General features: G+C 31.2%; 1 protein-coding gene across 2 annotated transcripts in view; it reads left to right on the forward strand.

The window, feature by feature from the left end:
• Positions 1-14178, forward strand: part of didum (dilute class unconventional myosin) — a 179350-nt gene that overhangs the window by 24081 nt on the left and 141091 nt on the right. For both annotated transcript variants that reach the window (XM_080169607.1, XM_080169606.1), the window contains exons 17-20: positions 6542-6595; positions 6755-6891; positions 8772-8876; positions 13401-13446. In XM_080169607.1, the coding sequence (XP_080025733.1) occupies positions 6542-6595; positions 6755-6891; positions 8772-8876; positions 13401-13446 (342 nt within the window). The remainder of the gene's footprint in view (positions 1-6541; positions 6596-6754; positions 6892-8771; positions 8877-13400; positions 13447-14178) is intronic.

Raw genomic sequence — 14178 nt, forward strand, 5'->3', positions numbered from 1 at the left:
TAGCCGCTAGTGAACAATAAATTAGTACACCATATTTATTATATTGCTCTTTAAAATTGTTGGTGGAAAAGTTTGGACATAACTCCCTGGATACCTGAGACTGTTTCTTGATTTTCTTAAACAAATCAAAAGATACTTTCTTACTTAAAGCAAATTAAACATAATAAAATATTCTTTTGTTAGCTTACGTTTAAGAAAAATTTCCAAACTTACTAAATAGAATGAAAGGGAGGGATATTTTTTTTACAGAAAATAAGTTTTATAAAAAGAAATTTGAATATTCTTAAAAATAATAGGTACTTAAATCAATTTTAAAATGTTTTAATACTTTTTCACATTTATTTTAGTTTTAACTCTCCATTGTTAATTTTATTTTTTATTGTTCTATCTTTAGATAAATAATGAATAAAAATTGATTAATTAAGACAAATTCATTATTTAAGAAAAATAATAATTAGTTTTGCCATTAGTGGACTACGTCATTATCATTTTTATCAAAGATTATGATATACTTTTACAGGGTACAATGGGTTGGGTGGTGATTACTTTACAGATATCATGATCAAGTTGTGAAGAAATTTTAGATTTATTCTACATAGCTGTTCGGTTCCCCCTCTCCCCTCCAAATAAAACCAGTTGATTTTTTTATACCAACCCTGTCTACTACGTACCTTAAATAGAGCAAATAACTTATTCCTTTAATAACAAAATAAATTATAATACTTTTATGTAATCAAAAAAGGCACGTAAATTTACATGGAATTATACCTTGTATTTTTTATCAAAAGATGTAATTAACACAATATTATTTATTGTTTTATTAATCTTTCCAAAATTAACGTAGTTAAGCTAATAATATAATTGTTATGACTTTGAGAAAGGCATTTCGTTTTTATTTCTTCCATAAATTTTTTACAATGGGTTATCCTTTAATACAAAAGTCTCCTAAACTGCGTTTATCACTTTATATAATCCTTTTTTCTAGTCATTCTAAGCAGTAATTGAAAGTCTGTCTGCTAAAGTAATAGGATGTACATCTGTCCGTCTAAATGAAATTATGCTTATCTTTGCCTTTTTTCTTTAGATTTTAAAATTATTTGCTTGTAAATTTAAGAAAACAAATTGGACTCTTGTATTTTGTATATTTGTTCATGAAAGGACAGTAATATTTCTTTCATTAAAAAAAGGCATCAGTTTTCATGAAACCCAATTTGTTAAAACTTTGATTTTGAAATCGTTTCAACGTCTTTTGTAAGTTAAAAATGGATATAGAATACTTGGATACTGTGAGAGATTCTCGAATATCCTTAAAAATATGTCAACATTTGAGAACTATTACAGACTGGCCAGAGTGTACGTATTGTATGTTACGCATCGAATCTGTGTATGTTCTGGACGTTATTTTGATATGTGTACGTAACGTATTTTGAAATTTGTATTTTTGTACGTTTTACGTTTTTTTAAAAATAATAAGAATCAAATATTAGCAGAAAAGTAATTTGTATGTTTTGTACGAAAATTTTTGCAAAAACAATAGGTGTATTATTTAAATAAATTCAATAATATCTTCAATTTTCATAGAACAAAAATATGTATGTAAATTATGCATATATGTTATTAGAACTTACAGTTTAAATTTATTGATTTGAAATATATGTCCTATAGATATAGTTTAAACTATTGTACAGAAAGATATATGCAGTTGGCTAAATTCAAGTTTAAATGCATTTCATGCTACTACCCCTTTAATAGATTTTACGATAATTTTTTTCAAATTCTTTATATACTTGGGTAAATTTTCCGAGATATCATATGGTGCACAGTGTAGGATTAAGAAGTCTTATTTTTTGGTATCTTCAGTTTTTAAAGAAAAGAATCAAATATAAGTATAAAAGTATTTGTATATTTATTTGTATTTGTACAAAAAGTATTACAAAAATAGTATATTATCTATAATGTTAAGTAGAATGATGTCTGTCCGTCTGCTTGTCCGTCTGTATATCAGAAGCTTAATATCTCAGTAACCACTGAACCTATTGTGCTCTACTCTTCATGGAATATACCTAATAGTCCTGTGATGGTTTTTGCTATTTTCTTTGGGGGAGGGACACTTAAAGCTTTTTACTTTCTACTAGGATTAGAGGCTTCGTATCCCTCTTTTATAGAATCGTTTGTTGGAAATTTGTCAAAAAAAAAATATAAAAAAAGATTGTGATTATTTTTTTTCATTTAGGCTTCGCCCCAGGGTGCGGTGGGGGTTCCCCCACCCCGCTGATTTGCATTAGTTTACAAAAATGAATTGGGGGGTGGTTGATTTTTTTTTGGGGGGGGGGGTGGGTTTCCCACACTCTAAGAAAATAGCCTAAAACTACCACAGGACTAGTAGATATATTCCCTAAAGATTAGAATTTAGAACCCAATCTGTTCAGCGGTTACCAAGATCTTAAGCTTTAGACAGACAGGCATTGATTTACTTTGTATTAAAGACTAGTGTTTTCTGAGATCTTTAGCAATAGACAAAATAACCCTATATCCTATTATATGTTTATCCTATAAATCTTTTTTTTTCTGTAACAAAGAATCTCGCTAACTGCTAAACCGACATGATCTTTGTGAGGTTGTAGGCTATTTTCTCTGTCCTTCCATATCTCTCAAGAACCTGTATTCAAAATGGTAGAAAAATAGCCTAAAACCATCTCGGTAACTGTGTGAAGTAGTTATGAAAATCTTAAGCATCAGACAAAAAACTTACTACTTTATTTAATAGAATATACTTAGTACGTAATAACAGGATGTATGTCTCTGTCAGTTTATTTGTACCGAAGATTCTCGCTAACCGCTAAACCGATATGGTTCTCTTTTACAGGGTAGCTTCTCATAGGTCCTGGGAGAGGGTACAACCACCCTCCCAAGAGAAACTACTCTTAGAAAAAAATCACAAGCCTTCCCCTATTTTTTCTTTCTTTTTAAAATTGAAATCAGAAATGGGGGTGGTCTACTCCCCCTTCCCTCACTAAAAAAAATATTAGCGAAGCTACTCTATAATCACTTTGTCAGTCCGTTATGCTATCGGAGAAACGTGATTTTCTCGGCTCCTGTTTTTTGATTGAATAAGTTCACATTCTACATATTTTCATTGAGATTTGCCTTTTGGTTGGGTGCTAGATCTATTCCTAGATTTTCTTTTTTTCATGGTTTTCTCGACTTCTATTCAAGATAGACGGCTGAAATTTTCAGGGAATAAATAAATTCACATTCTACATATTTTCAAAAAGTTTCTTTAAGGTTTGTCTATTTGTTGCAGTGCTAGATCGATTCCTAGATGTACCTATAGGTTTTTGTGATTTTCACAACTCATATTCCTGATAGACGGTTGTAATTTTCAGGGATTGTATTAGTTTTCATTCTTAATACTTTCACTAAATTTCATTGAGATTTGCTTATTGGTTGGGGGGCTGAATTTATTCCTAGATTTTCACGTTATTATATATTTTTAAAAGGTTTTGTGATTTATATAGATAAGTTAAATGCTTATTTTTTACGACACTACTCTATAGTTTGTATAGTTCCCAGATTTCCATCCATAACTTTTGAGCTTCGCTACTTAAGGATGTTGTCATCCTTGTTTTTTACTTTTTATTTTTAAATAAAAAAATGGGTTTTTGAATTCAACTCCCCCCCCCCCCCTAATCAAGTTCCTTTAGAGGCCTCTAAGGGCGTAGTCGCTGGTCCTTATAATAGGATATACTTTGTACATAATAACAGAATGTCTGTTTGTTTGAACCAAAGAATCTCGCTAACCACGGAACCGATATATTTCTCCTTTTATAACTATTTTGGGGAAGAGTATCACCATCCACCCTCCCAAGAGAAATTGACTTTAGAAAAAAAACTACCTCCTCCCCCCAAAAATGAATTTTAATTGCGATTTTAAGTTAAATTTTTTCCAGATGTCTATAAATAACTTTTGAGCTTCGCTACTTATGTATGTTGTCATCCATGTTTTTTTTTTTTATTGAATTCAACTCTCCCCTCCTCAAGTGCCCCTAGATGCCTTTAGGAGCGTAGACGCTAGTTCTTTTGAATAGAGTAATAGGATATCTTGTGTCTGTCAGTTCGCTATGGTTCTCCTTTACAGGTAGCTGCTAGTAGACTTAAATGTATTGATAATAGGTACTAGGAAATTATTTAACTTATTTTTATTAGGAATGTACGTTTTTGTACGTTTTTTACTTTTTTTTATGTACGTAACGTATTTTTTTGTGTACGTTATGTACGTTTTTTATTTTCAAAATTGGCTGGCCAGTCTGCTATTATTAGCAATCTGAATTGACGATATAATTGTCCCGTCACAATATCCACGCATTATATATGTATGCCACGATATAAATTAATTTTCCAGTGTAATGTACATACAGGGTGGGGCAAATAAGACCAGACAAATTCTAACTTCTACAGAAATGAACATAAAATCGTCAATTTTAAAGATTTTATTGAATTTTAAAAACTGGCAAGCAAAATAGGTATATGACTATTAGATTATTCAATAAAATCGCCGCCAGCCTCAATCACCGCCTCTACCCGCCTCCTCAACCGCCGGCAGGTCCAGGTCAAAATGTACCTGTCCAAGCTGGCGTAGTTCTCCTTGATAGTGGCAATGAGGGAGGCCTTTGTGGTATGGGCACGTCTATTGGTGCATGCTTCATAGTAGCCCCAGGCCCAAAAGTCCATTGAATTAAGATAGGGCTGCTGGGAGGCCACATTTCCTTAGGAACGTGAGTAACCGTAGGATCCAAATTCGCCCAACTTTCAAGCTACCCTTATACACGGAGGCTCTTATTTGGATCACAGTTGAGCTAGAACAACGTTCTTTACCTTTTTGGAAATGGCATGAAGTTTCAGCTTGGGTTGTCAGCGCAACCCATAGTCTAAATTAAGGTTTAAAGTTCAATATGGGTCCCTGGAGTCAAGAAGCGAGAAATTTTCACGAATTTCCACGGTTTTTGACTTTTTTTTACATCTAAATATCTGCCCCGTTTCACTTTGCTGGAGTACTACGGCTAAGCCATTTCAGATAGAGAGCTCTAGTCTTTTCTAGTGTCTTACTTATGTATCTAACAGTATCCCCAGCAAGTTGCATAACTCTACCTCACCTACAGATAGGCTGAGTTAAGATTTAGTGGGCCCTAGTCGAGAATCCAGATTAAACCACCGGCGCATTTGGAATCTGCCTTGTTGAACATATGCGCGACCAGCTCGTTGTACACGTCCATCTTCGTCCAAAGATTTTTTTGCGCTAAAAGGTCATTGCCTAAGCTTTTTATAGTGTGGTCAAACGTCCTGATTGGTCAAGTAGTTTTGGCGCTATGGCCGTTTAAAGTTTGTCCGGTCTTATTTGCCCCACCCTGTACATATAGAATAAGATAAAAATGGAGGGGGTGTTATGATATCATGTAATCAAGGTATGATTGTCACTTCTAAATATAAATCTTAAAACTACAAACTTGGCCATTAGGAACATTAAAAAAAATTATTAACATAAAGCCCCAATTTTTACCTACCTAAAAGTTTTGCTTATATTTTTTTAATGTTAAAAATAGAGGGGAAATAGATAAAGGACGTTTAGATTTTATTTCGATATTTTAGCCTCATTATAGGTAAGTCTTTTTAGAATTCTAGGATAAATTTGGCTTCATGGAATGTTTTTCTAATTCCAATTGTATCTACATGTAATACTTCCCCAGTTGATGTTTTTAATATCTAAATCTTAATTTATTTTAGATTAGTAATTGAAGTTATGTTAAGTCAGTTTTATAACTCACTTTCATAAAAATTATAATGATAGAAAAAATAGATTACAAAATTTTGATTACCCTTATTTTTATCTTTTTGATTTTGTATTGTAATATTTTTGGATAACAATTTACTTATAAAATGTTTTTATCCTTAGTACAAATTCAGATATTGATTTACAAAAAAAAAATTTTTTCTAATAATTTAGATAACGTGGCTGTAACGATGATGGCGTAACAATCTGCCTGATTATGTCGGGAATATGTTGGAATTTTATTTTGAATAATATTTTAATAATATTTCTCGTATTTATTCGAATCCGGTGGATAGGAACCGGTTCTCATCCATACGAAAAAACTATGTCTAGCATCGTATTATATCCAGTTTTCGACGAATATAAGAATGTACAAGCATAAGAGTAAAACCAGTTTTTTAGCCGGTGCCTCCGGCACCCCGGGGCTAAAAAAACTAGTTTTAATCTTATAATTGTACATTCTATATCCGCGGAAAGCCGTTTATAATACGATACGAGAAATAACTATTAAAACCTTACCTTCGATCTAATTATAATTACTAAAGACAGAAAATAGTTTTGAATGCGAGGCGGCGGGGGGAGGAGGGTCATTGGCCTCTACCTCCCTCCCATATCGGAATGTTAAGAATTATGTGTTTCCTATAACTAAATTTTTTATTTAGATGTTTTGTCTTGTTTGTATTGACATATTAATTCATTATAATTTTATTTCAGTGTTTCAAATCAACAAAGCCTTGAGAGTCACAGGAAAAATCCACAAGTTTATAGGTAACAATGATGTGATTTTTTTTTTTTGGGGGGGGGGGGGGGTTACATCAACTCGAAACATGGAGTACCAGCATTTTTTATTTATTTTGTGTAACCTTGATCTTTTATAGAATTCTAGATTGAAGCCATAATATTATTAAATATAATATAATATTTCAGGTGTTCTTGATATTTACGGATTTGAAACATTTGAGATAAACAGCTTTGAGCAATTTTGTATTAATTATGCCAATGAGAAATTGCAACAACAATTCAATTGTCATGTTTTCAAGTTGGAGCAAGAAGAGTACATTAAGGTAAACATTGTTTGCTCTTGTAAAAAATAGGTCTGCCCTGGCCATAGTTCCTACCGAAAAAGGGCGTCCATTGCAGCTTTGGCTTTACAAACCCTAAGAACCTATCTTGAGACTTACTTTACAAAAATGTTTGTCTCTTTTGATTTTTTTCACCTCCGCACCTGTCTTTAGACTTACTACCTAATCATTTGATGCAATTATTGTACACTGATATAAGGGAGGGGGGGGGGGAGGGGTTAATGCAACCATCTTGTAATCAATGAGTAAATAGCACTTGGAATTCGAATTTTGATCTGAAATTTTGCATGAGTAATCCTTGGTAGGTCTATTTTCCCTAAATTGAACAAAAAGTAGGAAAAGTAACGGCTGGCGGCTCAGCTGTTTAGTCGGTTTTTGGCTATTTTCAGGGCAAATTCATCATTAATTACGTAGGAATCAACTTTTTAAAACATATTTTTGGTTTAATTCATGTTAAATGATAGCAATAACCATTTTTTAAATTTCTAGTACCAATAGCTACCGGCTAGAACTGTTTGATAACGTTTTGGAGTTGAAAAGAGTATTATGTGGAGATAGGTTTCGTGACTAATTTGCTCTGAAGATAGCCCAAAAATGGCAAGACGGCTGAGCGCGCCAGCCGTTAGCCGTTACTTTTCCAACTTTTTGTTCGATTTAGGGAATATAGACCTACCAAGGATTACGCATGCAAAATTTCAGATGGAAATTCGAATATTAAAAAGAATTTAATTCCGCCTCTAACACAAATATTGCATTTTTTTATTAAAAAAAATATTTTATATTTGGCTTAAATCATATTTACGCCTTGGTATAAAAGATTATTAATTTAACCTTTTCCAGAAATTTCAATTATTTTTAACAGTTTAACACCATTTATCAGCTTACTAGTTACACTTAATTTAATTGATATATCTTAGCTATTTATTATATGATTGATTGTCTATATCACTTAAAAGTTTAGTGGGATATAGCCGTTTGATAGGTAATCTAATCGGTTTAACCAATTTTTGTATTTAATTCTGCTAGTTCTATGGGTTTATAATGCCTTTTAAAGCTGTGTAGTGGCTGTGCCCCAATACTATTTGGGCTCTATATTCGAAGGTGCAGAAAAATAGCCTTATCTTGTAAAGTAGGACCATATCGGTTCAGCGGTTAGCAAGATTCTAATAATAAAATAACATGAGGCGTAAGTTTTGCTCAAAACTAATCTTGTCATACATATATAGAAATACCGATCATATTTCACCTTTGTTATATATTAGACAACAACTTAATTAAAATATTGGCTCCAACATTTTCAGAAATTAAATGAATTGAAAATGTTGTATAAAGCATTGGATTACATGAAAAAATTATAAAATATTTGAAGAAAACGTTTCAATCGTATTTTTTATTGACTTGATTATAAGAATAAGTATAATTAACTTGTTCTTTCATCCTATTTTTTCTATTTTCGTGTAGGATTTAGTTTAACCCATTATTTAGAATTTCATCCATTGATACCCACTTTCCCTTTTTATAATGTTTCATAATTTTAAATTTTTAATCCCGAATTTGATTAATATTAACAATACAAGCAAAGTTTTTCTTTGTACTTGTTTAACTACTAATACTAACGTTTTTTTATTTATGAATTTAATTATTGGCATCAAACGCTTTACTTAAGTCCAAAATACACAAATTAAATTGACATATGTATTGTACAGGCAAAACAGTTAAGAAATGATTGGGGAGCAAAGCTCTCCATCTTTTATGGGTTTCGCTCTTCTAATAGAAAATTAAAGCGTGATAGAATCGTCATATTTAATCTAAACCTTGTAAAAGAAATAGTCTTGTTATTAATGTTTTTCATATTTTTTTAGGAAGGCATTGAGTGGAAGATGATTGATTTTTACGACAACCAGCCCTGTATTGATCTTATTGAGAGTAAACTTGGTATTCTGGACCTTCTGGACGAGGAGTGCAGGGTCAGTTGTTTCATTTCACAACTTTTGTCTTGTGGTCCTATAATTTAGTGGTGTATATTCTGCACGGGATCCCCCGCTAAAGCCCCCCATCCCCCTTATTATGAAAGTATGGGAAATGGGGAAAATAAACAGTTCTGAAAACATGTTTTTCCATTTTTTCCCCATCCTTGGAGAAAAAAACTAGAAATATATGTGGGAGGGGTAAAAAAATGTAAAAAGTGTTTTTTGTATGGTATGGGGATACGCCTGTTAAATAATAACTTTGATGAACATAATATGAATTTAAGAAAACAGACGGTACAAAACGGCTTGTAATGGATCTTAATATATTAACTGAATTATCAAATGATTAGCAACGATAGGAAGCTTACAAATTATGGTTTCTTTGAAATATAATAGAAGTTATAGTATGCCTTTGTAAAATAAGATGTTTGTAAGCAATGAATTCAACTGGCCAAAATGTAGTTGCAAAATATATTTCCGTTGTACCTAGTTTTTGAAGATAAAGTAACTTACGGCCATGATATTTTAAAGCTGGCCTATTTTGTTTTTTATTTTTTAATTGAAATTTTTATTATTTTTGTGAATGACGAATTATTGAAGCTTTCAAACATTATTAGATTTATTATCACTTGATCTTATACCAGATTAGTATGTATTCTAAAAAAGTGAAATTTGTAGCTGGCTAAAATAACAATCTATCCATCCCCTCCTTTACCTCATCCCCTCTTCTCAAACCGGAGGAACGATCTGACTAATAAGTGTTAGCAACCTAAATTGACGACAATTTTCCCTTGTCATTAAATCTACGTTTATTCTATGTCCATTAATATACCCATTATCATTTACCAATCTAAAAAAAATAAATCTTTAATAATTAAATTTCTTAGATATGATTAAACATTTTTTTCTGAAAAGATGGAATTTTATTTAGGTAATAATTATTATTTTATCAATGTTATCTCATAACATAAGGATGACATAACATTAGTTTCTAGGACAGGAATAGGTAATGCTTAAAACTAAACTTAGCACAACTTAGCTTTTTTTTTAAGAATGGGGGGGGGGGGGGAGGAGGGGTAAAATTGCGCGTGAAGCGTGTTATCGAAATTGTTGTTGACGCTCGCCATGATTTTTACCCGCCCCTAAAATATTTCGAGGTAAGGTAAACCTACGTTTTTGTGTGAAAGGGAACTATCCACGAACGAGAGAAAGTGATTCTAAGCACCTTCCAGCATTGATCCATAGTATTTTTTTACTGAATATACTTGGTTTATGTTTAATATTTTGTTTATCGACTAAAAAGTTAGCTTTCACCATGGTTTTCAATAAAAGAAACTTGGAAAAGTAAAGTACTTTTTGGTGCAATATCATCAAATGTTTTCATGAGTTCAAACTGTTTTTAAAAGCTTTGACACAACAGTAAATTATTTTGTTAAAAAAATGTATGTATATTTAGAAAGAGGGTTGGTAAATTGTAATATTGTAAACAGTTTATTAATATTAAAAGTACTTTTGCAATTTACAGCATTTAATGCTTTTCTGCCGGGTTATTTATGTTGTCCTTTGAACTCAACAAAGCATTTGATGATGTTGCATCAAAAAACTATTTACATTTCAAAGTTTTTTTCATATAAAACCATGACGCCGAATTTTTACTTAAACATAAAATATTTATTTGTGAAAAATATTCTCCTTCTATATTACTTTTTATTTACATATCACACATATTCATAATGTTTATTATTCATGATTAGAAACTATTGTGACAGTAAAGATTACATTCATATAAAGAAAACGAACCACTTCATTTATAATTCACAAAAAAATACTCTAAAAACTATAACAAATAATAATGTTTAGAGCAATGTGTTGTCTTTACCTTAATAGTCTGCTATATTTCCTTTTAACAATTCTTTTTCTTTATATATATTATTGACTACGCCCCTAGCATTTGGAAGCTCTATATTCGAAAGGTAAGGAAAGCAGAAAAACAACCTTAAACAATCCCAAGACTTGAATCTAAAAATTAAATAAACTAAATCCACCAAGGGACCTTATTGAAGCTTCCATAAAATTAAGAACAATCCGTCCAGTAGTTGTTGATATCTTAAGCCACATACAAAAACATATATTTAGCTTAAATGTTTTTATTGTTTAAAAAGACGAAATAAAACATGGAGGTCTAAAGAAAAATTTGTACTTAATGTTATTTTTTGTCGAGGGATTAAGAATCATGCAATACCCTTGGTTTTTTTTTCATGAATAATAATCTTGATCAACATGCATTTTCAAGATCAAATATAGTACGAAAGATACAAAAGGTCAGTTATTTTCATAAAGAGCGCAGCGTTTAGTTTGTTGGTTAGTTTTTTTTTGTGGATATTATCATTTAATCTAGGTTGCTTTAAGTCTAATATTTCCTTCTATAAACTAAAAATTTTTCATTGACGCGGATCGTTGAGAGAATTTAAGCTCACACCCATGTTATAGAGTAGCTGTGCTATTAACAAGGACAAATCTATCTAATATAATACTCTAAAATGAATATAATACACATGCTTATATATCGGGGGAATCTAAGATTATTAGAACAAATGTAGTCTGTAAAAACAATGAGATGTCATCTATTTATTTGAGATGCTTATTGGGTACATACTTTTCTGAAAAAACTGTATTAAGGCTACTGTATTAATGGTCTATTTAGGCTTTAAAAAAAGAAAACAAGAAAATTATTTTTAAACTGAAATAGCAAGCAAGACTTGGTTAGTATTTATATTTTTATCTCCTCCCCTTCTTCTGGATGAACGATCTGACCAATAAACAATTTTCCCCCTGTCAAAATTTACACGTATATTATACAATCATTATTTCGACACTCTTTAAGGGTTTGCCTATACGTTGTTATCAACCATACCAAGATGTAGTTTAATAATAAAATTTTTGGATTAAATAATCTTTACCTTAAATCATTTGATAGGATCTAAAAACCCACAATTTCTTTTATTGTAGATAAATAAAAGGCACATTGATTGGGTAATTAAATTACTAATTGACTATTATCTATCTGGAGCAGAAACTTCATTCATAACCTATGTACCTGGGAAATGAAAGGATAAGCCAATGGCCGATAAATTAATGTTTGTCCCTAATGATTATAAACAAAATTATCCCTTTTGTAAATTATAATTAGTGTTTGAAACGCTTGGACATTCAACTTGATAAACCAACCAATCGAAATTCAACAAAATCCCCCTAAGTTGTTAAGCCAACGAATAAGAAAATGTCATTATAAACTTTGGGGACTAGTTTAATAAATAGCCCAATTTTCCCTCTCCACCCTGCCTGTGTACAGACAGTCTGGAAATAAACAAGCATAAAAAATTTTATAATTATGACAAGATGGATAATATTTTTAAAGAGAATAGATCCTACTTATGAATTATGTAGATTTTTTTGAAAACTGTTAAACGCATAAATGTAAAAATGCCTCCTATATGTTTGGTGAATCGGTACATTGAGGTTTTAGGCTATTTAAAAACAAATCAGAGGCCTCCAGATGCTAAATCAGCCTTTTTTTTGATTGCGTTAGAGTTAAAATAGGAAAATAGATGTGTAAATCTCATCTTTTTTATAGGGTATATTTATATTAGTCATAGAGTAGCCTCATAAAATCTAAAAAAATAATAATGTACATTCACTACAGTTTAAGTAGCTTCATAACCTCTGAAAAAAATCCTATAATGTACATTAAATAAAATTGTTAGTATTTCTGTGTGTACCACGTGATGTTACAAGTAGAATTTGTGTAACATTATCAATGAAAATTTATTGATCAAAGGAATATTTTCAAAATTCCTATTTTTGGATGTTAAAGGAAGAAGCAAAGTTTAGTTTTATTTTTCAAATAAAAAAAACATTTTAAAATAATTTCTAGGGCCGAATTCAACAGGGATCTTAAGGGATAAGGCAATGGACGATTAAATAATTTAGGTCCGGGGGTGTATATTCTGCACAAGATTTATTTTTTTCCCCTGCTACAATTTTTTATATTTTTCTTCCCCCCCTAGTTTTTTCTCACCAAGTAGGGGGAAAATGGAAAAATATTTAAAGAACTCTATATTTTATTTATTTAATCCCTCCCACCACACATTTTTAAAAGTTTTTTTCACCAAAGAGGGGGGGGGGGGGGGAAATGGAAAAAATGTTTTCAGTTTTCTTAATTTTTACATTTTTTTCCCCTCCAACCACTTATTTTTTATTTCCCCCCCCCCCCCCCCTGAGCAGGGGATCCCATGTAGAATATACACCCCTGTTTAGGTCTCCAATGATGATAAACAAAATTGGCTGAAACGTTTGGACACTGCTAGTTAATGGACCAACCTATAAAAATGTATTAAAAGTATCCAAAAGTTTTAGGATACTAATGAAATAAACCAATGTCCCCCACCCCCCTGGTATTAAATTATTAATTATGTTTGTGAAAACAATTCTGAAAAAATAATGATAATCTTTATATTTCAGATGCCGAAAGGTTCAGACAAGTCTTGGGTAGACAAGCTTTATGACAAGGAATTTATGATACTAACTACAATTTTAAAATCAAGGACATCAATCAGAAAATATAAACGTAGGTACCCATCTTTTGAAGATGTAATTACAAAAATTTTCATTTTAGCAGGGATCTTAAGGGGCAAGACAATAAAAAAATAAGTTAAAACTCTAATGCTGATATACAAAATTATACCTTTTTAGATTAAAATTATTGGTTGAAATGTTGTGACACCACAAAATTGAAGCAATCATTTAAAATTAAGAAAAGTATCCAAAGTTTTGAACAGGAGAATTTATTAACATGGTTATAAAACTTTGGGTACCAGTACAATTTACAGTCAAATGTACCCTTCCTTCATTTCACGCAATGTGCCATATCGGTATTAAGTCTTGGGGGTGCATGACAATTCTATTACATTATAATTTTGTTTAACTACAGTTAGAAGATTCGACATTTTAACTTTCAGGTAATAATAATGGTTGCTTCTCTCATAAGATAATGTGGTATCCGCCTCGGTTAAATGGCAGACACCCGAGTTCAAATGACTACGGCAGTGCGAACAGACGTGGACACTTATATTATAGAGAAGCTACGCTTCTCTAGCAATCACTAAATAATAAACAGAGTCTATTCAGATGTTACTTTATTCAGGGTCTAAGGTTTACTAAAGTTATATACAACAAATAATAAATACACAGATTGGAATACATAATCCTAAAGCAGAATCAATATAAATACATATACAAT

The sequence above is a fragment of the Acartia tonsa genome, chromosome 8 (assembly GCF_053477335.1).
Source record: "Acartia tonsa isolate MP-2025a chromosome 8, ASM5347733v1, whole genome shotgun sequence".
NCBI classification, from domain to species: Eukaryota; Metazoa; Arthropoda; class Copepoda; order Calanoida; family Acartiidae; genus Acartia; species Acartia tonsa.